Raw genomic sequence first — 26,489 nt, 5'->3', positions numbered from 1 at the left:
TTTCTCCTGGTGGGATTTTCCATATCCGCCGAAATTAATAGAATATTGAACAGCTTGCTGCATTTTACCACCTCGCCCCACCACAACAGGATCATAAAATTCTACTCAATGACTCTCTGTAACATCTGAACTGGGTTGTGCTGGAGAGCACCCCCCCGCAGGACAATAGTGGCAGCGGAAATGCATCTTGAGCAAACCAATGCATTGCTCTATGATGTTCCTAGTTACATCGTGATGGTATTGAACCTCTCTTTTGCCTCATTTTCAAGGTTCCCGATGGGCATCACCTGTCCTTGACACCTTAATTTGTAGCCTTGGTATAAACAAGTGTGGCACCTGCAGGTGTTGGAGCGCATTGGCATTCTGGTTGCTGCCGGAATAGTAAGCACACTTGCATGACTTACATAGAATTTACATAGAATTTACAGTGCAGAAGGAGGCCATTCGGCCCATCGATTCTGCACCGGCTCTTAGAAAGAGCACCCTACCCAAGCCCACACCTCCACCCTTTCCCCATAACCCAGTAACCCCACCCAACACTAAGGGCAATTTTGGACACTAAGGGCAACTTAACATGGCCAATCCACCTAACCTGCACATCTTTGGATTGTGGGAGGAAACCGGAGCACCCAGAGGGTAACCCACGCGCACACGGGGAGAATGTGCAGACTCCACACAGACAGTGACCAAAGCCGGGAACTGAACCTGGGACCCTGGAGCTGTGAAGCAATTGGGCTATCCACAATGCTACCGTGCTGCCCCAAGACTTGCTTCTTGTAGTCAAAGATTAACTGCAAATTGAGAGGACAGAATCCCTGTCTGTTAATAAACACGGCCTCAAGGTGCAAGATGCCACCTCCCTGCCTCCCGTTGATTGAGTTGAACCTGGAGGGATGATCAGGGGCACCTCTTGCTGGCCCACTGCTGGGCTGAGCTCATGACACCAGCAATGTAGGAGCAAGCATTTTTTGACTATACAGAAAAAGCAGGGCAGTGAGAGCAATTGCGTAGCTCTCACCAAGAACCGACACAGATATAATGGACTGAATTAGCCTCACTCGGGGTAATAAGGTTCAAAATTCTAATTTGAGCATTCTGTTTTATTGGGTAACACTATTCCATATGGAACACCATGTTCTATTATTGCTATTTTGTAGGACCTTCTTGTACATAAGCTGGCTGCTGTTTGTGACAACTGTGGTGATATGCATCACTGTAAATACACAAGGGGTTAATGTAAATACACTACAACTAAGTAACCACTAGAGGGAGCACCAGAGATGTCATGACACACAGACATGTAGCCAATGGGTCATTAGAACAGGACACAACCAATGGGTAATCAGAACACCCAGAGGTGGCATTACCACAAGGGGGCATTATACAACCCATATAAAACGACAGGGCACACAAGCTCTTTCTCTTTCCACAGTCGACACTTAGAGAGTAGGACAGGGGCAGAGCAGAAGCATCACACCCACCACGAGGCTTAGAGCAGACTGGTTAGTTAGACTGAGTTACTATAGCATGATTAGCAGCAAACGCATAAGATAACTGTGCTAATGGTTCAATAAATCACGTTCAACTTACTTCAAAGTCTGGAGTATCTTTTGGTCAAAGCTGCGTCGAGTTGCAGTCAGTGTTATCCCAGAGTGCATAACACAACAGCTACATAAGTAATTAATTGTCTCAAAGGTACTTTGGTGCATTTGAGAAAGTCAAAGGCCCTGTGTTATTGAAAGTTTAATCATTTTCTGGTTCCCTTCTGAAACAGCCTCACAATTGCCTTTCCTGAAGGCCCAGTCCCATGTTCTTGCAGCAACCAGGAATGGACAATAAATGTTGCCGTTCCAGTATTTTGCATCATACCATGTGCATAAATACACTTCAGAATAATTAATTCCACGTTACATTGCCTAGATTGTTTCTGTGGGATATAATAATGTGGTTCACAAAAATAACTTACTTTTCCATTCTTATTGCCATATGTAAATGGCTAGGCCATTGGTCACATAATAAGACCAATCAATGCTCCTCACCAATGGATCACTTAAATATCCCTGAAAACAATGTTCATCTGCTGAACAAATAAACCCTTTAAACTCAATTCTACCAAATGGAATATCTAACTATTTTGCTGAAGACACAAAACAAAAATATTCTTTATTTTCCTCCATTTTCATCAACAGTGCAAAAGAAACAATTGAAATTATAAGCACCAGTAAACTGCGGCTTTAAATTTTCTGTGGCTATTAATATTGTTTTTATGTTTCTTACAATATTTCTCCTTCAAAATTTTACAAAATGTAATTGATCCTCTGACATTTATGAGGGAGATTCATAGCTTAAGGGATCAAGAGAGAAACTTTCTATGATTCACTCATTAGTGGCATCTGTTGCAAAATTTGATTTTTAATGATTCTCTCATCACAAAGCAATTATTGTCCACTTCAAGAACAAGTGATGCGGAAGCATTCAGTGGATTTTACATATTTACATTTCAACCAAAATAACAACTGGATCTATAACAACACTCCCAAAAGCTCCCCCTGAAAGTCAGACGATTAAGTGCGATTCCCAAGAGCAACCAGGTGATGTTTACCACAAACAACTAATGAGCTGCAGGATGGTAAAATGGAATCCTCTGATACAATTCAGCGGATAAAAAGAAAGGAAAAACAAAAGGAAATGAAGTTGTGAGAAAAGCAATCAAATTCAGGATGTACGTCAATTGGATTCAGGTCAAACACCATTCGGAATTTGTAAAAAAGAAAGAATTGCCTTTACATAGAATTTACAGTGCAGAAGGAGGCCATTCGGCCCATCGAGTCTGCACCGGCTCTTGGAAAGAGCATCCTACCCAAGGTCAACACCTCCACCCTATCCCCATAACCCAGTAACCCCACCCAACACTAAGGGCAATTTTAGACACTAAGGGCAATTTAGCATGGCCAATCCACCTAACCTGCACATCTTTGGACTTTTCACTTTTCACTTTTCAAGTGCACTTTTCAATTTGCACTTTTCACCACCACTGGATGCCGCAAAGCCCTTTACAGCGAATTAAGGACTTCTGAAGTGTATTCACTGTTGTCCTGTAGAGAATACAGCAGCTAAATTGCACACAGCAAACTGTTTTTGAGATGTTCGTTGAGAGATCAGCACCCTGGATAAATTGCCATCTCTGCTTTTAAATAAGCGCCATGGGATTTTAAACATCCACCCAAGCAGGCAGATGGGGTCACAGCTTAACATCCCATTCAAAAGATAGCACCTCCAGCAATGCAGTACTCCCTCGTTACCGCACTGGAGTCTCAGCTTTGAGATTTGTGCTCAAGCCCCGGAGTGGGATCTGAACTTGGAACCTCGCAACCCAGAAGTGAGAGAGCGACTAACTGAGCCACAGGCTGACAGCACAATTGGCGAAGGATTTATTGCCAGTCAATGCCAAAAATAGGCAATTGCGATTCTTAAGGCGTGAGAGCATGAGACTACTTTGAGTAGTCGAGCGTTTGTGAATACTACGGACAGAATTATTTTTCAAATGGAGAAGCGAAGGCTTTACAGAAAAAAGTGACAAGGCAGTGCTCCAATCAATGGCAAGTGCAAGGAGGGAACGAGGGAGAGTGGGGAAGCAGGAAATGTCATTAAATTCAGTGGTTAGCACTGCTGCCTCACGGCGCCGAGGTCCCAAGTTCAACCCCGGCTCTGGGTCACTGTCCGTGTGGAGTTTGCACATTCTCCCCCTGTTTGCGTGGGTTTTGCCCCCACAATCCAAAGATGTGCAGGGTATGTGAATTGGCTACGCTAACTTGCCCCTTCACTGGAAAAAATGAATTGGGTACTCTAAATTTAAAAAGAATTCAGAGCAATCTGGGAAAAGGGGAAAGGGAGAGGAACATTGTTTTGTTCCAAGGGATAAACAGCGTGTGGAAATTAGGGAGCATTACGTAAGTATTAATTTTTCATGTTCAGTCATTACTGCCAAGACTACTAACAGTATTGATCCACTAAGTGAAATCGCAAAAGGCATGGGAGTATATTTTCCAACCATTATTGTTCTGATAAGAATTTGTGATAACCTTACAAAATTCTCTTGTGTATTTTTAAAAAAATCATGGACATTAGTCCAGTCACAGTAAAAGTTTTAGTGTTTGCATTTAGAAAACAGGATGCATATTATATACATTTGTTTTGAAGTCTCCATTAACCCCATCAGTGATAAAATTACCAACCGTCCACCTCATGCCAAAATTATCTAATTTTTATTTCCACATTCCAATATGACTCATGAATAAAAAAATATATACAGCGCTTTTCATGATCTCAAGATGTCCCAAACCACTTAATAGCAACTGAAGTTTTTTCGAGGTGTAGTCACTGTTGTGATGCAAGAAACAGGGCAGTCAAATCCCACCCAGCAATATGATGTTATTGAATCCATACAATCGCTACAGTGCAGGAGACCATTCTGCCAGCGGGTCTGCACTGACCCTGTGAAAGAGCACCCTGCCTAGCCCACTCCCCAGCTCCATCCCCGTAACCTTGTAACCGCCATTTAACCTTTGGACACGAAGGGGCAACTTAGCATGGTCAATCCACCAACCTGCACTTCTTTGGACTGTGGGAGGAAATCGGAGCAACTGGAGGAAACCAACGCAGACAAGGGGAGATTGTGAAAACTCCACAGACAGCCACCTCATGTCGGAATTGAACCCGGGTCCCTAATGCAGTGGTAAATACTGTACCACCATAATAATGACCAGAGTATGTGTTTCAGTGACGTTGCTGAGGGATAAATATTATGCAGGACATAGGGAGAACTTTCTTGCTCTTTGAATAGCGTCGTGGGTGCAGTGAGCTTTGCGCGCAAGCAGTGGGAGAGGTCACATCCGGAGGGAGGCACAGATAGAGGGAGCTTTAAGCTTGAGAATTTGAAGCAGATTGAAATGAATTGAGAGTGGTCTTGCCCTGCTGCAGCTGAGGCTACAAGGGAGAGAGCTGATTGGTAAGTAGTGGGTAAGGTCAGTAAGTCTTCACAACTTTCATCACTTATAGTTTGAAAATAGATTTTGTGACTTATAATCTGTCAGGGCTACTGGTTATCAATTGCTTTGAGGGCGGCACGTAGCAGTGTTGGTTAGCACTGCTGCTACGGCGCTGAGGACCCTGGTTCAAATCCCAGCCCTGGCTCACTGTCCGTGTGGAGTTTGCACATTCTCCTCCTGTCTGCATGGTTTCGCCCCCACAACCCAAAGATGTGCAGGTTAGGTGGATTGGACATGTTAAACTGCCCCTTAATTGGAAAATGAAATAATTGGGTACTCTAAATTTATTTTTTAAAAGATTAAAATAAATTGATTTCAGACTGAGGAGAGATATTAAAAAAGGTTATGAGGGAAAATTTAAATTGAAATGCCAAATTTAAAAATAATGAAATAAAATAGAGATGGAGGGTCCAGTGATGTGTTGTTCCTGCATGATGTGGGAGCTGGTGGATCCCATTGTGGTTCCCCAGTGACCACATCTGTATTAGGTCTTGAGAAACTCTGGCTCAGAGTTGATGAGCTGGATTCTGAGCTACAGACGCTGCGACACATCAGGTGGGGGGGGAGAGGTACCTGGACACTGTGTTCCAGGAGGCAGTCGCACCCCTTAGAATAACTAACTTGAATTCAGCCAGTGGTCAGAAAAAGGAGGGTGTGGCTGCAAGTGAGGCAGGTAGAGGAATCCAGGAGGTAGGCTAGCAGGAGCCTCAGCCCTTGTCCCTGTCCAACAGGTTAGAGATTCTTGCTCCCTGTATGGACAGAAATGGGGACTGCAGGAAAGATGAGCAAACTGACCACAGCATCGTATAGGGAGCCGTTCAAGTGGGGGAAGAGACAAGAAATGTAGTCGTAATTGGAGACAGTATAGTTAGAGCATTGACACTGTTCTCTGTGACCAGGATCGAGAAACCCGAAGGTTGCGTTGCCTGCCTCGTGCCAGGGTTCTCATTTGGGCTGCAGAGGAACTTGGAGTGGGAGAATAAAGGTCCAGTTATTGTGGTCCATGTAGGTACCAATGACATAGGTAGAACAGGAACAGAGGCTCTGCTAAGGGAGTATGAACAGCTTGGAGCTAAATTAAAAAGCAGAACCAAAAAGGTAATAACATCTGGATTACTACATGAGCCATGAGCTAATTGGCACAGGATCAATAAGATTAAGGAGGCTCAAAGATTAGTGTGGGAGGGATGGGTTAGAAATCATGGGACATTGGCACCAGTACTGGGGAAGAGGGGACCTGTCCCGATTGGTCAGTCTTCATCTGAATCATGTTGACATCAGAGTCCTGGCAAATCGCATAACTAAGGCTGTAGATAGGGCTTTAAACTACAGTGGGGGAGGGTTCAGTTGTGTGGAGGTTTAGAAAATCCAAGTTAAAGAAGAGGGTAGAAGTGCAGGTTAATGATGAGGTTTTTAAATGGGTTATAGGGGCTGAGGGCTAAGCAGAAGTTAGCAAAGTTTCCAGAACCCGTAATAGAACAGAGAATATAGAAGGTGGCAGGAATGTAATTTCAGGCAGAGCAAAAATGGGGACAAATATGGAAAGGGGTGGTCAATGCAGGATCTAGGGTGTTTTGCCTAAATGAGCACGGTATACGAAACAAGGTAAATGAGCTTGTTGTTCACATTGAAATTGGCGGGTAAGAAGTTGTGAGCATCACAGAGACATAGCAACAAGGGGATCAGGGCAGGGTCAACAAGCACCGTTAGTGTGGGGACTAGGGGATTTTCACAGTAACTTCATTGCAATGTTAATGTAAGCCTACTTGCGACAATAGTAAAGATTATTCTTATTACTATTGTCCAAGGATGTGTGTCCTATCGAAAGGACAGGCAGATGGGGTTTGGTTAAATTGATACTAGGGAATGAAGTTAAATCGATAGCAAGAAGTGATACAGTAGTCCCCCATTATACCGCGCTCCGCAATACCGCGGTTCGCGATATACGGCGGGGGGGGCTTATGGACCCCAACTGTCAGCTTCCCTCTCCGGATCAAAGTGAGCCGGCCGCTGAAGTTGAGACTGCCGGCTGATTGGAGGGAGATTCAGTGAGAGAGGAGCAGCTCACACAGCGTCCGGAAGTGGATAGTGCAGAGCTACAGCTGCCTCAACCCTGCACAGCAGACAGGTTCTTTAAACCGGTGGCGGTCAGAACCTATTTTTGAAAGGCAATCCTTTCCTCCAGTTTGGTGAAACCCACCAGAGTTCCTGGTAAGTTTCTGTGGATTTCCCTCTGGAATAACTCCTCATTCTGTGGCAATCAGAGAGCTTGTTTTAATTAGATCCACGATGGGGGTTTTAAATCTATTAAAAAATCTATGCTTGCGCTTCCCATTGTGAGTCTACGGGGGTCTGACCTCTCCCCCCGCCCCCCGTAGACTCACAATGGGAAGCGCATGCATAGATTTTTTAATAAATTAAAAACCCCCATCGTGGATATCCGCGGCTCGGTTGCAACGCGGGTGGCTATCTTGGACCCCAACACCCGCGTTATAACGGGGGACTACTGTATAGGGTTGGAAGGCGTAGAATCTGTGTGGGTAGAGTTGAGGAATCGCAAAGGTAAAAAGACCCTGATGAGAGTTATATACAGGCCCCCTCGCAGTCGTCAGGCTGTGGGGCAGAAAATAAATCAGGAGATAGAAAAGGCATGTGAAGAAGGCAATGGGCGGGATTCTCCGACCCCCCCCCCCCGCCGGGTCGGAGAATCGCCGGGGGCCGGCATCAATCTCGCCCCCGCTGTGTCCCGAATTCTCCGCCACCAGAGATTCGGCGGGGGTGGGAATCGCGTTGCGCCGGTCGGCGGGCCCTCCTGGCGATTCTCCGGGCCAGGATGGGCCGAAGTCCCACCGCTGTCAACCCTCTCCCGCCGGCATGGATCCAACCACCTACCTTACCAGTGGGAGCAGGCGGCGCGGGCGGGCTCCGGGGTCCTGGGGGGGGCGCGGGGCGATCGGGGCCCACCGATCGGCGGGCGGGCCTGTGCCGTGGGAGCACTCTTTTCCTCCCGCCTTCGTCATGGTCTTCACCATGGCGGAGGCGGAAATGACCCCCTCCCCTGCGCACGCGTGGGAATGACGTCAGCAGCCGCTGACACCCCGGCACAGGGCGAAGTCCCTTCGGCCCTGTCTGGCGTGGCGCCAAAGGACTTACACTCCAGTCGGCGGGACGGGAACCACTCCGGGGCGGGCCTAGCCCCTCAAGGTGAGTGCTTGGCCCCTAAAGGTGTGGAGACTTCCGCACCTTTAGGACGGCCCAATGCCGGAGTGGTTCAGGCCACTCCATCACGCCGGGACCCCCCGCCCCGCCGGGTAGGGGAGAATCCCGGCCAATGTTACAATAATCTTGGGGGACTTCAATATGCAGGACTGGGAAAATCAAGTTGGTAGCAGATCCCAAGAAAAGGAATTTGTGGAATGTCTACGAGATAGTTTGTTTGGAGAACCTTGTGGTAGAGCCCACTATGGAAGATGCAATTCTGGATTTTGTGATGTGTAATGAGACAGACTTGATTCGGAAACTTAAGGTGAAAGAACCCTTAGGGAGCAGTGACCACAATGTGATAGAATTTACCCTGCAGTTTGAGAAAGAGAAACTGGAATCAGATGTAATGGTTTTACAGTTGAATAAAGGTAACAACAAATACAGGAGGGAGGAGCTGGCCAGAGTTGATTGGCAGGGGGACCCAGCAGAGAAGAGAGTGGAACAGCAATGGCAGGAGTTTTGGGGGCTTATTTGGGAGACACAACAGAAATTTATCCCAAGTAGGATGCCAAGGGGATGATGAGGCATCCATGGTTATTGAGGGAAGTTAAGGACAGCATAAGAGCAAAAGAAAAAGCATACAAAGTGGCGAGGACTAGTGGGAAGCCAGAGGATTGGGAAGTTGTTAAAATTAAACAGAGGACAATTAAGAAAGCAATAAGGGGGAGAAGATGAAATATGAGTGTACGCTAGCTGATAATATAAAAGATAGCAAGTGTTTTTTTCAATATTTAAAAGGTAAGAGAGAGAGAGACAAGAATAGACATTTGACCACTGGAAAATGAGGCTGGGGAAGTAGTAATAGGAAACAAAGAAATTGCAGAGGCACTGAATAGGTACTTTGCATCAGTCTTCACGGTAGAAGACACAATTGGATACCAGAACTTCAGGAGAACCAGGGGGCAGTGATGAGTGTCGTGGCCATCACTAAGGAGAAGGTTCTGGGCAAACTGAAAGGTCTGAAGTTGGATAAATCACCTGAACCAGCTGGACTACACCTCAGGGTTCTACAGGAGATAGCTGAGGAGATTGTGGTGATCTTTCAGGAATCACTGGAGACAGGAAGTGTCCCAGAGGACTGGAAAGTGGCTAATTTAACACCCCTGTTTAAGAAGGGAGGCATAAGATGGGAAATTACAGGCTGGTTAGCCTGACTTTGGTCATTAGTAAGATTTTAGAGTTCATTATTAAAGATGAGATTGCGGACTACTTGGAAGTACATGATAAAATAGGACTGAGTCAGCACTGCATCGTCAAGGCTGGTCATGTCTGACAAATCTGAGGGTTACTCCCTAATCAAGTCTGCGCCATTGCACATCATTGAATCCAGAACTGCTGTGTTCCCTGACATCTACCATGTCGCCTCTCATCCTCCGTCGTTCCAGTGAGAATAATCCGAGTTTGTTCAACCTCTCCTCATAGCTAATGCCTTTCATACCAGGTAACATCCTGGTAAATCTCTTCTCTACCCTCTCCAAAGCCTACACAACCTTCTGGTAGTGCGGCAACCAGAATTGAACATGATTTTCCAAGTGTGGCCGAACTAAGGTTCTAAACAGCTGCAGCATGACTTGCCAATTTTTATACTCAAGTAGATTAATACTAATATTAAGTAGATTAATATTTCTATTAAGCAACACTGAAATGTGTTCAGCATTTGTCCACTAATTTTTAGGTATTATAGTGAAAGGTGCATATATGTGTGCAGCTTTACTGTGTCAACCTTTTCTTTTTTTTTTTAAATAATTTTTATTGGAATTCTTTGAAAAATATATATCAACAAAGCAATAACAACAATAACAATAATAATAAACACCCCCCGGCACCCGTAACAACGCATATAACAAACCCCCCCACCCCCCAACCCCATTAAACAACTGAATAAATTAATGATAAGCAAATTAACTTAAACACTTTCCCCCTAAACCCCCCCCCCTTTCCCCCCCTAAATTCCTCCCCCCCTTTCCCCCCCTCTCCCCCCGGGTTGCTGCTGCTGCTGACCTAGTACCTTATCGTTGAGCCAGAAAGTCGAGGAAAGGTGGCCACCTCCTAAAGAACCCTTGTACCGACCCCCTCAGGGCGAACTTAACCCTCTCCAACTTAATGAATCCCGCCATGTCATTAATCCAGGTCCCCACACTCGGAGGTCTCGCATCTTTCCACTGCAACAAGATCCTCCGCCGGGCTACTAGGGACGCAAAGGCCAAGACATCGGCCTCTTTCGCCTCCTGCACTCCCGGCTCCACCCCAACCCCAAATATCGCGAGACCCCAGCCTAGCTTGACCCTGGATACCACCACCCTCAACACCGTCCCCGCCATCCCCTTCCAAAACTCCTCCAGTGCCGGGCATGCCCAGAACATATGGGCATGATTTGCTGGACTCCCCGAACACCTGACGCACCTGTCTTCGCCCCCAAAAAAACCTACTCATCCTAGATCCGGACATGTGGGCCCGGTGCAGCACGTTGAACTGGACGAGACTAAGTCTCGCACATGAAGAGGAGGAGTTCACCCTCTCCAGGGCGTCCGCCCATGTCCCCTCCTCAATCTGCTCCCCCAGCTCCACCTCCCACTTAGCCATCAGCTCCTCTACAGACGCCTCCCCCACATCCTGCATTACCTGGTAGATGTCAGACACCTTCCCATCCCCGATCCACACCCCCGAAAGCACCCTATCGCTTACTCCCCACGGGGGCAGCAAAGGGAACCCCTCCACCTGTCGCCTAGCAAACGCCTTGACCTGAAGGTACCTGAACATATTCCTCGGGGGGGGGGGCTCAAACTTCTCCTCCAGTTCACCAAGGCTCGCAAACCTCCCATCAATAAACAGGTCTCCCATCTTCCTGATGCCCGCCCTGTGCCACCCCAGGAACCCGGCATCCATGTTCCCTGGGACAAACCGGTGGTTCCCCCACAGCGGGGCCTCCACCGAGCCCCCCCACTCACCCCCTGTGCCGCCTCCACTGACCCCAAATTTTGAGCGTGGTCGCCACCACCGGGCTCGTGGTGTACCTCGTTGGAGGGAGCGGCAACGGAGCCGTTACCAGTGCCTTCAGGCTCGTGCCTCCGCAGGACGCCATCTCCATCCTTTCCCATGCTGCCCCCTCCACCTCCATTACCCACTTGCGTACCATCGAGACATTAGCTGCCCAATAGTACCCAGAGAGGTTGGGCAGCGCCAGCCCCCCTCTATCCCTGCCCCGCTCCAAAAAGATCCTCCTTACCCTCGGAGTCCCATGCGCCCAAACAAATCCCAGAATGCTGCTGTTCACCCTCCTAAAAAAGGCCCTCGGAACGAAAATGGAGAGGCACTGAAACAAAAACAAAAACCTCGGGAGCACCGTCATTTTAACGGACTGTACTCTACCTGCCAACGACAATGGCAGCATGTCCCACCTTTTAAATTCCTCCTCCATCTGCTCCACCAACCTAGTAAAATTGAGCTTGTGCAGTCCCCCAGCTCCTAGCCACCTGAACCCCCAGGTACCTAAAACTCCTCACTGCCCTCTTTAGCGGGAGCCTACCAATCCCCTCCTCCTGATCTCCCGGTGTACGACAAACAGCTCACTCTTGCCCAGGTTCAATTTATATCCCGAGAAACTCCCGAACTCAGCAAGAATCTCCATCACCTCCGGCATTCCCCCCACCGGATCTGCTACATACAACAGCAAGTCGTCCGCATACAGCGACACTCGGTGCTCCTCCCCACCTCGCACCAAACCCCTCCACCCCTCGACTCCCTGAGAGCCATGGCAAGAGGCTCTGTGTCAACCTTTCCCATTATAAATTCCAATTAAGGGGCTCTTTAGCATGGCCAATCCATCTATGCTGCACATCTTTCGCTTGTGGGGGTGAGACCCACACAGACACGGGACGAATGTGCAAACTCCACACGGGCAGTGACCCAGGGCCTGGATTGAACGGTGGCACAGTGGTTAGCTCTTCTGCCTCACAGCTTCAGGGTCCCGGGTTCAATTCCAGCATCGAGTGACTGTCTTTATAGAGTTTGCACTTTCTCCATGTGTCTGCGTAGGTTTGCTCCGGGTGCTCCAATTTCTTCCTAAAATCCAAAGATGTGCAGATTAGGTGGATTGTACATTATAAATTAACCCTTAGTGTCAAAAAGGTTACGTGGGGTTACTGGGTTACAGGGATAGTACGGAGGTGTGGCCTTAAGAAGGGTGCTCTTTCCCTGCTGCCTCATGACGCCGAGGTCCCAGGTTTGATCCCGGCTCTGGTTCACTGTCCGTGTTGGGTTTGCATAGGTTGTTTGCGTAGGTTTCGTTCCCACAACCCAAAGATGTGCAGGTTAGGTGGATTGGCCACGCTAAATTGCCCCTTAATTGGAAAAAAATTAATTGGAACTCTAAGGGCGCGATTCTCCGCAAATGCGGCGAGTCGTAAAGGCTGCCGTGAAACTGGCCGTGTTTCACGGCAGCCTTCGCGCCCCCTCCCAGGACCCAATTCTCCCCCCCGGGCGAGGCTAGCAGTGGGGCCCCGTGAAGCACGGCATCGCGGGCTTAGCGACCGTCGCTAAGTCCGCGCGCCAAGCGTCACGCCGGCTGACGCGCATGATGATGTCAACCGCGCATGCGCAGATTGGACGGCTCCAACCCGCGCATGCGCGGGGCCGTCATCTCCCTCGGCCGCCCCGCGGACTGATCCGCGGCGTGAAAAATGTCGGGGACGCCCTCCCGCTATTCTCCGACCAGTCTTGGGCAGCGGAGAATCGCGCCCTAAACTTTTCTTTAAAAAAATAAAGGCGTTCTTTCTAAGGGCTGGTCAAATCAACTCAACTTTTCCACTTCCTAAATTCATGTGAGTTTTGCTGTTTGTCATTTCAATATAAAATCAGAATATTGCATAAAGGCAAAACATTTGAGTTTAAAATGGGGAAATGAATTACGCCTGCATTCGGTACTTGTCTGATCATCCTATTTCTTTAGCCTCACTTCACCTGAACAGTACACTTGATGTTGACTTCTCATGTGCAATGAAAATGAAATGAAATGAAATGAAAATCGCTTATCGTCACAAGTAGACTTCAAATGAAGTTACTGTGAAAAGTCCCTAGTCGCCACATTCCGGCGCCTGTTCAGGGAGGCTGGTGCGGGAATTGAACCGTGCTGTTGGCCTGCCTTGGTTTGCTTTCAAAGCCAGCGATTTAGCCCTGTGCTAAACCAGCCCCTTGTTTGAGATTTGTATTAATACATATTTGTATACATACACAAAATATCTTGTTATTAAGCAACAGTTCCTCAATTCTTCTGCTTCCGCAAGCTCCTTTTTACAATACATATTCTTTTAATTACAAAAGGGAGATTCTGGGTGGGATTCTCTCACCCCGGGGCGCGGCCGGAGAATCGCTGGGACCCGCATGAATCGGCGGTCTGCTGATTTTCCGGAGAGCCGAGAATCGTCGCCATTGGCACTGACGTGGCGCCAGTCGGGGGCCGCTCTACGGGGCAACCCCCCCCCGGCGATTGCGGGATGGGCCGAGTGGTTACACTAAAAAAGCTGAGTCCCGCCGGCGCCGCCAAACCAGCTCTTACCCGGCGGGACCTCGGCGTGGATGCATCTGGGGGCGGCCTGGTGGTGGGGAGGGGAGGTCCAACCCTGGGGGGGGGGGGGGCTCCGCTATGGCCTGGACTGCGATCGGGGCCTACCGATCGGCAGGCTGGCCTCTCAGGCTGAGGACCTCTTTTGTTCTGTGCCGGCCCCTGTAGCCCTACGCCATGTTGCGTCGGGGCCAGCGCAGAGAACGGAGCCACTGCACGTGCGCCTATTGCCGCCGGTCCCACTGCGCATAGGCAGACCGGCGGCGCCCATCTGACACCGGGGATTTGGCCCCTTGAAGGGGTCAGAAATGCTGATCCTGAGGCCATGTTGATGCCGTCGAGAAACGCGACGGTGTTTACAACGGCATCAACAGTTAACTTCAAGATCAGAGAATCCCGCCTTCTGTATTTTGATGGAACATGAAACATACAGTTCTACCAGCAGTGTCTGTTCATGTTTTGACTCTGTCTAGTGGCTGATGCAGGATAATTACTTGTGAAAAAATGCAGTCTCTTTTTATTTATTGTCTTAGATGCATCAAGGGAGCATCATCTGCTAGCATTAGAGGCTGTAGTTATTTGTTTTGACATGTTCTCCCATCCCAGGGTTGATATGCGAATGCCACCCAGATGAAATACATGAGATTGGAAATACATGAGATTGTCAGAGTGAACATTTAACAATCGATATATTAGAACATATAGAACATAGAACATAGAACAGTACAGCACAGAACAGGCCCTTCAGCCCTCAATGTTGTGCCGAGCCATGATCACCCTACTCAAACCCACGTATCCACCCTATACCCGTAACCCAACAACCCCACCTTAACCTTACTTTTATTAGGACACTACGGGCAATTTAGCATGGCCAATCCACCTAACCCGCACATCTTTGGACTGTGGGAGGAAACCGGAGCACCCGGAGGAAACCCACGCACACAGGGGGAGGACGTGCAGACTCCGCACAGACAGTGACCCAGCCGGGAATCGAACCTGGGACCCTGGAGCTGTGAAGCATTTATGCTAACCACCATGCTACCCTGCTGCCGAGGCTTCTCAGAAATGTTGCCTGTTCTGTGATATTTTACAGTTATATGATCGACGTAATAATGGACAGTTAAAAAAGTAAAGTCACAACCATAGTCCCAGATGATCTAGGCTGCTTCCCCTTTGAGGGGGGAGAGCTGACTGGTAGTGGTGTAACCTGAGGATCACCACACCTCAGGCAAGGGGCAAGTTTGAGAAGGTGGGGCCTACATGAATAACGTCAGCCAGTGCATGAATTTAACCCACGCTGTTGGCCTTGCTCTGCCTCACAGACCAGCTGCCCAGCCAACTGAGCTAAACTGGCCACCAATGGACAAGTAACAACATATTGGGTTGTAGTTATGGGTCCCATCCGTCTGTCCGGTATCCGTTCTTCTGTTACAGCCTACCATGTTTCTACATTCATCTGTCTTACCCTTTAAACACAGTTTATTTTACAAAAAAGGGTGACCAAATATTGTTCTGTATAAGGAATAAAACCTTCCACTGCTTCCTTTGTGGAGTCGTAATATAATTTGAGAGTGAAGTTGGTGAAGCAGTCTTTCTTTTAACTTCTAGAACTTTGAGCTCAGCCTGACTGGCTGGCTATCACAATTTTATTAGAAACAAATTTGAACTGCCTCTATCTTGTTATTGATGGCATGAGTACATCTGGCACGAATTAGTAACTTTGATCTTAAAGTGGGGGAAAAAATATGCTGGAGCAGTGGAGATTTGTTCAAGGTAAACCGTGTTTGACTAACTTGATTAATCTTTTGCTGAAGTAGGAGGGAGGGTTGATGCAGGAAATGTAGTTGATATTGTATATTTGGACTTTCAAAAGGTGTTTGAAGAAAGGTGGGAGAAGCCTCATGTGGAGTTAAACAGCAGCAGGGATGTTTTGAAATGTGTTTTTCTGCTCTCACATTCAATATAATTCTATATCTTTAAGTGAGGTGTAACATAATTGTAACATAATTGTGTGCAGAAGCTGATAACAAGGTGAAATTAACCGAATGTTTTTAACGGTCTGCGGTTTTGCTGATGGTGGACTCACAGCAAACAATTTCCCGATTAGTGTTCTTTCTGAATTACCTCACCTTATGGTTTTGCATCGCAGGAAGTCAGTCATACACAGGTTCCATAGAAGCCCTACAGTGCAGAAGGAGGTCATTTGATCCAGAATCAATCTGCACCGACCCTCTGAAAGCGCACCCTACCTAGGACTACTTCCCTACCCTATCCCCATAATCCCACCTAACGTGCACATCTTTGGACTGTGGGAAGAAACTAGACCACCCGGAGGAAACCCATGCAGACACGGGGAAAAAGTGCAATCTCCATACAGTAACCCAAGGACGGAATCCAACCCGGGTTCCTGGTGCTGTGAGGCAGCAGTGGTAATAACTGTGCCACCGGCAGATTCGCAAGCCATGCATGATTCCATATTCCATCGTCAATACACAGATTTATGATGCACTTTCCATTATCTGCTTTGAGACTGCTACCTCATAAAGCCTCTCCCCATGGTGACGGTATGTAGCACACAGCATTTATTATACTGCGAGAGTGCGCACTGCAAATGGTGGCGGAAAGAAAGAGTGGGCTTCAAGTGGGAGATGTAATATTTTTCTTGTCTGCTTTCACATGCAGCAATGTGGCTGACTAGCCTCTGGGTTTTTCTAACAATATTCCCTGAGCTGTTCTTTTATTCAGCAGCTAAGCGGAATGGGAAATTCCCAGTTTCCCCTATATCTCAACTACCACAATGTACTTCACATTTCAATAGCAGATTTCAATCGGGACGTTGAAACAGCCTGTGCCCCCTGTCTGAATCCTTTGCCGCTTTGAAAATAGATGCCAAGGAAGGACAGGAGATGTATTTCTGAAAAAGAGTTTTTTCACAACCTGAAAATTAATTTTAAAATTAAGGCAGCCTCTTCTAACAAACTATTGCTTGAATTTTCTCCAGGTCCTTATTCATCATCTCCTCATCTAATTGCCAAGTCTGCTCTCATCACATGATGTAACGGTTTTAAGGATTGAGTGATGTGAAATTCACTCACAGCACAAGTGCGCCAATAAAACTGTTGAGGGGGCAAGTGTGTGTTGACTTCTTAAACACCATTTCAAACATCAGATGAACGAGTTTACACATTCCAGAAAGGCGGAAAAGCAATTAAATAAAAACGTGCAAAACACGCTAAATTCCATGTGTATTGCTGAGAGTTACTTGTTTTGATCGCATCAAAGTTCGGAAGTTTAACATTGAATTCCTGACAGTTTAGGAGGGTTGGCAACCCGTTTTCTCATCTCCTAGTGGGCAAAATGACCCAACTAGAGATTTGACAAAATGGGGCCTCACGGTAGCATGGTGGTTAGCATCAATGCTTCACAGCTCCAGGGTCCCAGGTTCGATTCCCGGCTGGGTCGCTGTCTGTGTGGAGTCTGCACGTCCTCCCCGTGTGTGCGTGGGTTTCCTCCGGGTGCTCCGGTTTCCTCCCACAATCCAAAAGATGTGCAGGTTAGGTGGATTGGCCATGCTAAATTGCCCGTAGTGTAAGGTTAATGGGGGGATTGTTGGGTTACGGGTATACGGGTTACGTGGGTTTAAGTAGGGTGATCATTGCTCGGCACAACATCGAGGGCCGAAGGGCCTGTTCTGTGCTGTACTGTTCTATGTCTATGTCTATGTTCTATGTGTGATGATTCACGTTACAAAATTTACTCACATCAAAATGGAGAAAGGTGGCACACGGGAAACCCTTAACAAATCTGCGCTGCTGAAAAAAACCCGGTCCTGCCAGCAGCCCCTTTTGTCCATGACTTTGTAACCCCAACAAAATTGCAGTTCAGTGCCTGAATATCCAACAAATGCTGCTGATGGCCAGGTAGCACTTCACATCTATCTACAGACCAAATCCATTTGCAAAGCAGAGATAATTCCAATATGTCTAAATGATTCATTTACAGCATAATAATATGAAGTTGATGAGGAAAACCATGTAGCCCAATTCCCAGCTCCCTCATTGCAAAGCAGCCTTAATCTTCTCCCTTTCACTGGCATCTAATTCAGTAAATCCGTAGTCTCCAATACACTTGCCTACGTCTATTTTAATTATTGATGGCTCTTTGTGTGAGGAAGCTCCTCCTGCCCATTCTGAAAAATTATCTCTCCACCTGTTTTAACATATGCCTCCTTGTTTGAGAGTTTTGGCTTATGTCTTGACATAATGTTCCCGGTTTACGGCGTTTAAGGTCTTATTTACTTGTACGAGGCCCCTCCCAGTCATCTCCTTTCAAGCTTAATAAACTCTCATCTTCGTAGCTCATCCCTTTATATCGTAGGGCAACCTCACAGCTATTGTGTCACCACCTCCATGGCTTCATAGTTCCTCTTTGGTCTTATACTGGTGATATGGTGGCTACTTTGCACTTTGCTCCTCAGTTTTCAGCCTAAATAGGGATTCGCAAATGGAAAAATTGTTTTACTCTTTTTGCCCAAAGAACATGGCTTGACTTTGATATTTCAGCATCACTCTGAGGACAAGTGTAATAGAATATTAGACAGCCTCATTTAATTCAGCGAGAGATGGAAATTAGAGCTAAGTTTTTTGCAGGCCCTCATTTGAGCGATTATATTTTCCAATGCCGAGCTCTCGATTTTTACAAGAAATTCTTAATTCTGGGGATGGGAATGTACACATATTCTGAAAGCTTGGTGGGCTGGGGGCAGTGGTGGGATGATGCGGGTGGCACGAGGAAATAGCGACTGCGCTCAAGTTAGTCGATTGCTTGTGGATTCAACATTCAGAACTGAGCTGCGCAGACAAAGGTTTGAGGGAGAAAAAAAACATGCACAGACTGCTAAAAAGAAGACAGCACTGGAAAAACAGCAAGCCATTTGAAAATAAATCACCCATTGTGTAAATGGAGCACAGATGATATGACAGTGGCCCAATCAGAGATTTATTACCACCTGCTGTAGGAGACCAGGTGTACAGGGATTGGAGAAGCACTACAGAACATTTTACAAATTGGTCAAAGGTTTTAGAGAAGCACAATTTTGAAACTGACAAATGCCACCTTCTCAGAAATCAGGATTGACTCCTCCTCCTAGGCCATGCATTCTTTAAATGGCTGTGAACTAAAATTAAAATAATCAAATGCTGGGTTTCCTTTATCAATTGAGAGATTGAGGTTAACACTTACATTTTCTGTGGTTCCTGTAATGACATGTAAGCCATCGTAGGTTGACTTGATGTACATACCCTACAAAAAGGCAAGACACAAGATCAATGACACATTTTGCCACGGCAGATTAAACCCCAGCCTCCCATCCATATCTAACAGGCAAAACTGTGCGGCCGCTGCAGTGAGCGCTGGAAAATTCAGACAAAATGCACCCATGAGCGACCAAATTGATTCCCAGGTGATATATTTCACCAACTACGAGTGATCCATTCACAATTGAGAGAGAGAAAAAAGTCTTTAGCATCTCCTGAATGACTAAAAACCAAGAGTGCAGAGTCAGCCAAATCAATAATCTTGCGTGCCGGTAATTAAATTGCAAAGTGAAAATTATAGTACACATTAAACAATGTTGTTCATTCACGAACTTGTACACAAAAACAAAGCTGCATATTTTCTCTCACGTAAAGGGGCTGACAGTAAGAGTAATTTAAGGTTCTTCAGAGCGGACTCAAAGCCTGTGGCCTTTTATAAGGTTTTCTTTTTGAATCTTGGCATTCTGTAGTCAAGGTGGTTATGACAGAGAACTGATTAAATGCAACGCTCCAGTGCGTCACAGTCCTTGTGACTGTCTGCATTATTTTCAGCCTGTTGAGAATAAAAATCTGACATAAAGCAGACGCTCTTGTGGCTGGTCAGTTGAGAATTCAGCGAAACGCAACGACTGATATCAATTTTTGAAATAAGTCACTGTGATCTTGCGCCCCCCTCGCCCCCAGATCTCCAACAAGCCAGCAAATTTAATGATCGACAAGCACATCCCCAACACGGCAATTCCACTTCAGCAGTCAGTAAATACAGAACTCGTCAGGCAGCTGCATTTTAAATACCCTTTATTTGAAAATTAGAACCTAACACACCACAGAGGAAAATCAGACCACAAAAGGTGACACAGTGAAATGCGGCAGTCAGCATTCTCAATCTGCTTCTACTCCATTATTAATAATATAACCATATCTATTAACAGCACTGGCAGCTCGCACTTTAGTTATTAATGAGCTTAGTTATGTCTTCTCTCAATTTTAATAGCCGATCATGTTGCCCATTGGAATTAATGCCTGTGGCTTAACAGGACACCTGATCTGAGGAGCTTGAGTTGGTTGATAAAAGGTGACTGATATTTCCCAGTCGAAAGGAAACAACCCCAATAATTTTACTTCAGAAACAAAGCCGAATAACCGCCACAGTCTTAATCATTGATGTCATGCTCAGTTGTTACACTCCAGCTTTTCAAATTATTTTTCCAGATTTCCAGAAAACTTGGGGACAATTTTAACCTAATTTGCACAGGATCATAGAAGACACAAATTTTACTTCAATTTTACTCTTTATTGATATTCAATATTGCATTTCAGTATTTAAAAAAATAAATTGAGAGTATCCAATTCTTTTTCTTCCCAATTAAGGGGCAATTTTAGCGTGGCCAGTTCACCTACATTACACATCGCTTTTGGGTTGTGGGGGTGAGAGCCACACAGACAGGGGGAGAATGTGCAAACTCCACATGGACAGTGATCCGGGGACGGGTCGAACCCAGGTCGTCAGCGCTATGAGGCAGCAGTGCTAACCACTGCACTACCTTGCACTTCAATGCAAACGGAAGGATATGGGGGGTGGAGATAATTTATAAATTGCTCATAAGTGATAAGTGCTCTCTCACTACTCCCTCCCAGTCAACACACAGGTATGGAAGTTCGCAGACCTGCTCCTTGCTTTGGTGATCCGACCTGGCCAAGTTTCTAGATGCCATTGATGAGAGAGAGGGCACCCTGTTCCCCCGAGGAGGTCGGAGAACCAGCAGCAGGGTCAGCAATGTCACCTGGGACACAGTGGCAACGGCAGTAAGTGCGGGCAATGTGACCAGGAGGACCGCAATCTAATGTTGGAAGAAGACCAACGACCTCCAACAAGCTGCAAGGGCAAATTGCCACCCCTCCCCTGGCATCACATCCGCCTGCCACCCATCAATTTACACAACTCCCCCCCCCCTCCACCCAATCACGCAATCCACTGGTTGGCACCTTGCAAGTTTCCAGCATCTGATCCTCAAGCTTGCACCTCACTACCCCGGCACTCGTCAGTACAACCCCTTCATGGTTAGGTACAGTGTCCACATCACCTGCTATAGACACCCCCGACCCATGAAGCGTGCGGCTCACAGTGTCCTCTCTTTGCCCCCCAGGAGAGGATAGACCAGATTAAGAGGACAAGGGTGAAAACAGGAAGAAGAGTCCCAGAGATCCGAGCCCTCACCCACTATGAGGAACGGGCCCTGTGAATCGCGGGGTTGCACGAGGAGAGAGCAGTCACCGACTGTGAGGTTGACCTGTGCCAGGGAGGTGAGAATCCCTTCACCCAGATGACCTGTCTCAAATGTGTTGCTGATGTCCCACAATATTAACCTTTCACTTTTGCTGATCACATGTCCGTTGTGTCGCACGACCACCATCTGATCCGGTCGGGCCATCTGGAGTCATCCCCCCCCCCTCCACACTCCTCAGATGATGCCGCATGTCCCTCCACTTCCTCCTACTCCTCCTCTGATGCTGTGCCAGGTAGTGGAGGGTACAGCAGACCACCACAAAGCGAGAGACCCTCTGGGAGGTGCTGCAGAGCACCGCCAGAGCGGTCAAGGCATTGATACTGCATCTTGAGCAGACCAATGCACCACTCGGCGATACACAGGTAGCAATATGGGCCTCATCATATCGGATCTCTGCCCAGTCTCAGGCCTCCACACCGACATCATCAGCCATGTCCTCAGCAGGTATCCCTTGTCCCCCACGAGCCAGCATGTCATCCTGGGGTGGTTCTCTGGGCTGCAGGATGTAGCTGTCATGCACGCTCCTAGGGTAGCGGGCACACACGTACATGATTCTGAAATGGTGGTTGCACATGATCTGAGCATGTGGGACCCCTTCCTGTTAACATAGGGCATCCACTGATGTCCCGGTACTTGCAGGTGACAAGCATCAATGGCCCCCGGACCTGGGGAATCCTGGCGCTAGTGGCGAATCCTGCAGCCCAGGCATCTTGGTGGGACTGGTCCAGCTCAAGATTATATGATGCTGGGGCATGCAGAGTGGCCGTCACCTCCTGGATGCACCTGTGGGCTGAAGATTTGAATATGCCGCACAGGTTCCTGCTCAATCACTGGAATGACCCAGTGGCATGGAAGATGAGGGTTACAGTGACCTTCATGGTTACCGGGATCGGGTGTCCTCTTCCTCCACGGGGTGCAGCCTCCGCGAGGACGTGGCACAGATGACGCACTGGCTTCCTGTTGAGATAGTCTTCTGCGCATATGCTGCCCGTCAGCTCATGGAAGGACCAACGATACCTGTACACATTGGACCATCGGTGGCATCGCCTTCTGGCCACCTCCTCAGCCTGATGGGCTGTTGAGTCTTCAGCATATGCTGCGGCCACCTGCCTGAATTGGTGTTGCTGCCTTCAATGGCGCCTTCCCACCTCGGCTGCCACAAACATAGCAAGGGCTGCTTCCACGGGATCCACACCATTTTTCTCCCTGAAAAGAGCCCGACATTAAGTTAGGGCCACCATCCCGGGACCCTCAAATCCCCCAAGCCTCTCGCCACCATCACCATGACTATCTCATCCAGCCAGCCCGTTTTGCTGGCAAACCTCGCTCTACACACTGACCCCGGTCAGATCAGGAGCCCCTAGACCCCAGACATCTGCCGGGAACATTAGAGAGGCTGAGCTCAGCTGCCCTCCGCTAATCCACACACATATACCTATTGGCTCCGACAGGGTCACCAGTGGTAAAGCCCTGCTCTTTAGTGTTTGATTGTTGGCAGGTGCCTCTCTGCTCCTGATGCTCCTAGAGTTCACGCACAGTATTCAGGCATCAAAGGTTGCTGGACATGCAGTGCACTAATCATGCTCTGAGACATGGCTCATATTCTTTCGAGGAGGCACGGGAATTCAGGAGTTGAAGTGCTCACAACTAACAAGGCTAATTCCTGATTTGAAATAGCCTTCAGCTGTGAAGCTAGAGGCTGCTCACAGTCAAAGAGGGTGAAAATGACTTTCAGGAGAGAATCTGTCGCAGGGAGTGTTTGGTCGAACAGATAGGCTGCAGCTGCGGTTGCCCCTGCCATGTGTCTGTTCAATATCTAAAGATAGCTTGAAGGCCTCACAGACGCAAAGCCCCTCAACCCCCCGGTCCAGGGTCGACCCTAACCTGGAATGCTCCAGCCCCCAATCCCCCGAAGAGCCCCCTCAACCCCCCCCTTCCCGAGCACTGGGGCAGCGGCTCTGGTCACTAGTCAGGTTTTTGGAGGGCGTGGGTGGGGGGGGAGGGGGATGTGCACTTGAGAAGTCTGCAGCTGCTACAGGGAGCATTGGAATGGTCCATCCTAACCCTCAGGTGAGGGAAGCTGAGGTAGCCGGGAGGTGGAGGAATCCCCAGAGGCTGTCCTCATCTTCCTTAACTGCCTTTTTTCCTGTGACCTGGGAAACTCCTTATATTGAGTCCATTAAACCCATTTGTAGGTGATGTGGAATTTACCCACCTCCCCCATTTCTGTACTATGTTTGGATTGCTCGCAGGGTTTTCTGGTATCTTGTACTTTCCCTCCAAATTGTACCTTCTTTTCTGGTTCTCCCTTTACATTCCTGGGCTTAAGGAACTGTGTGGTCATTGGAGGTTTCCTGAGCCAAGGCCTTTCTTCACCTCTCAGTATTGCACTCTTCTGTTCACAGACTTCTGTTTGCCTCACCAACAATATTGCTTCTTCTAAGACGAGGTCTTCCTTAGGTTGTAATATGCCTGATAGGGATACATCATTTAGGTCTCCATAATCGCATCCTTCAACCAGCCTGTGAAGGCATCAATAAAAACATCTTCTGATTCACCTTGTTTCCTTTAGTTGATTCTTTCTAGAGTCTTACAGCTCCTCAGGTTAAAACAGTTATCGAAGGCTTTCAAGACTTTCTTCAAGTTTATTGGAGGTATCATTGGTACCCTGTCTCACAATAACATCATCAGCTATTGTACCTTTGGAGGAAAGTAATGTGTAAACCTGTTCAATGTCAGATTGACTGTCCAATCCTGAAGCAATTGGGAACTTCAAAAATATATTCCTTCGAAGTGCCCATTTTAAGTTTGATTTGGTCCCTCCATGTGTCAAAACTTCCCAAAAAGCATATATTTAGGGGGCCGGATTCTCCGTTGCCCGACGCCGATATCGTAATCGGCGATCTGGCAAAGAACGGGCTCCGACGGCCAAATCGGGGGAATCGCCAATTTGACGCAGGTCAGCCATCCTCTGTCCCGCACACCATTGCAATGGCGTTAGCGCATCATCGGAAGGTCTGATGGGCCGAGTTCCCGACCGCACGGTTTACATGTGGTCTGACCGTTCGGGAGCCCAACGTGGCGGCTGCGGACTGTGTCCAGCGCCACCACGCTCGGCCGGGTTCCTTGCCGCTGGCCGGGGGGTGGGGTGGCTTATGTGAGACCTGGGGTACTGGTGGGTCGCCGGGGGTGGCCTGCGGGGTCGCGGCTAGCGGGTCAGGTCCACGCACGACTGCTGCCATGTTGTCCGGTGCAACTGCTGCAGGTCGTCGGCGTGCGCATGCGTGGCCAGGGTCCCGGCCATTCTCTGGCTGTTTTCGATGGGGAAGCCGGGTGTTTCACCCAGCGGCGCTGCTAGCCCCTCACCGGTCTGGGAATCGGTGAGGTTTCGCCGCCGATTTTGGAGTCGTAATACGGGCGTGAATTCTCCGTTTCAGCCGCGACTTAGCCACTGAAACTGAGAATCTAGCCCAGGAGTTATGACTTTTCCAGTGGCTTTAGGTGGTTTACCTCAAGTTTTAAAGTTTCCTTCTTGTATCTGAACCTTTTCAACACTATTCAGCCTCTCAGCAAGACCTGCTGAGGTCAATATTCCTCCCTGGGGGATCCCACAGTTTGACTAGGGATTTCTTTCATGAACCCTGCAAAGCTGCTAAAAATGTATCTGCATTAAATAATTTTAATAATCTATTATGATCCTTGGATAGACCCCAGGTCATTGGGGGGAGGAGATATGTTTAGCGACCAATAATTTTAAGTAAAGTTTGAGACTCAAAATGTTTACTAAGTGAATAAAGCGACAAGATTCCAAGGGTTTTGAATCAACAAAATAAATTTGACTATCCAAGTTCAGGAAGATAAAACAATTTACAATATCTACATTATACTCTAACATCCAAGGTAAGTATGAGGTACATGTGATTAACAGGCAAACTTTGGTTGTTCACACCACAGTATATGATTGATGATAGATTCAAACAAAACAGATTTCATGGATTTTTCAGCACCCCATCCATACGTTCGTCACACTGTGAGTTATCCAATCTCACTGAAACGTAATCTCCTTGCAAGGGTTTGCAATTTCCACTTCTGAATATCTTGCTTTTGGAATTCTCTCCAAAGCTCATTCCTACTTGGACGCCTTCAACAATGACCCATCTCTCAGGTTTTCAATCTTGCCTTCTGATATTCTATCCCCTTTGGATCTCCAAGTACACTCGAGCTTCACCTTCCAACCACAATCTCAGATCTACGGCCACTGCTCCAAGAGGTACTTTGCCCTCACAGCCCAAAGCACAGTCACCAAACTTTGGCTACCTTCTGGGATCTTCAGTGCTTCCCTCAAGCCCATTTTACTCAAAGTCTACTCCCTGCAGCTCTTTCTTTACTTTGGAGTCTATTTCACAGCTCCTTAATGTAACATAATTAAACGGACATATTTCTGTCCCTATCTTTATCCATTACCTGCGACTTCTTCTTGGGACCTCTTCCTGTCATCCTCCTTGATTTGGGATCTCTCAATATCCGCCCCCCCTGCAATGTTCTCTTCCCTGCGACACCTACTAGATGTTGGCTCTCCATTCACAGCTTCAGGGTCCCAGGTTCGATTCCCTGCTTGGGTGACTGTCTGTGCGGAGTCTGCACATTCTCCCCGTGTCTGCGTGGGTTCCTCCGGATGCTCCGGTTTCTTCCGACAGTCCAAAGATGTGCAGGTTAGGTGGATTGGCTATGCTAAATTGTCCTTAGTGTCCAAATAGGTTAGGTGGGGTTACTGGGTTACGGGGATAGGGTGGAGGCGTGGGTTTAAGTCGGGTGCTCTTTCCAAGGGCCGGTATAGATCTGAAGGGCCGAATGGCCTCCTTTTGCACTGTAAATTCTATGAGGTGTTCAAAATAATGAGGGCTTCGAACAGAATGGATGGGGAGGAACAGTTCCTGTTGGCAAAATAGTCGAGAACCAGAGGTTCCAATTTAAAGTTACTGCAGCGAGTGGCTAAGGTCTGGAATACATTGCC

General features: G+C 47.7%; 1 protein-coding gene across 6 annotated transcripts in view; it reads right to left on the bottom strand.

The window, feature by feature from the left end:
• Window positions 1-26,489, bottom strand: part of si:ch211-26b3.4 (connector enhancer of kinase suppressor of ras 2) — an 824,630-nt gene that overhangs the window by 422,106 nt on the left and 376,035 nt on the right. For all 6 annotated transcript variants that reach the window (XR_005457712.1, XR_005457711.1, XM_038775303.1 and 3 more), the window contains exon 7: window positions 19,114-19,173. Coding sequence is in view for 4 of the 6 variants with exons in the window: in XM_038775303.1 (XP_038631231.1) it covers window positions 19,114-19,173 (60 nt within the window). In the remaining 2 variants the exon portion in view is untranslated. The remainder of the gene's footprint in view (window positions 1-19,113; window positions 19,174-26,489) is intronic.

Source organism: Scyliorhinus canicula, chromosome 17 (genome assembly GCF_902713615.1).
Source record: "Scyliorhinus canicula chromosome 17, sScyCan1.1, whole genome shotgun sequence".
Classification (NCBI taxonomy): Eukaryota; Metazoa; Chordata; class Chondrichthyes; order Carcharhiniformes; family Scyliorhinidae; genus Scyliorhinus; species Scyliorhinus canicula.
Note: the sequence above shows the minus strand (reverse complement) of the source record. Positions and strands in the feature narration are given on the sequence as shown.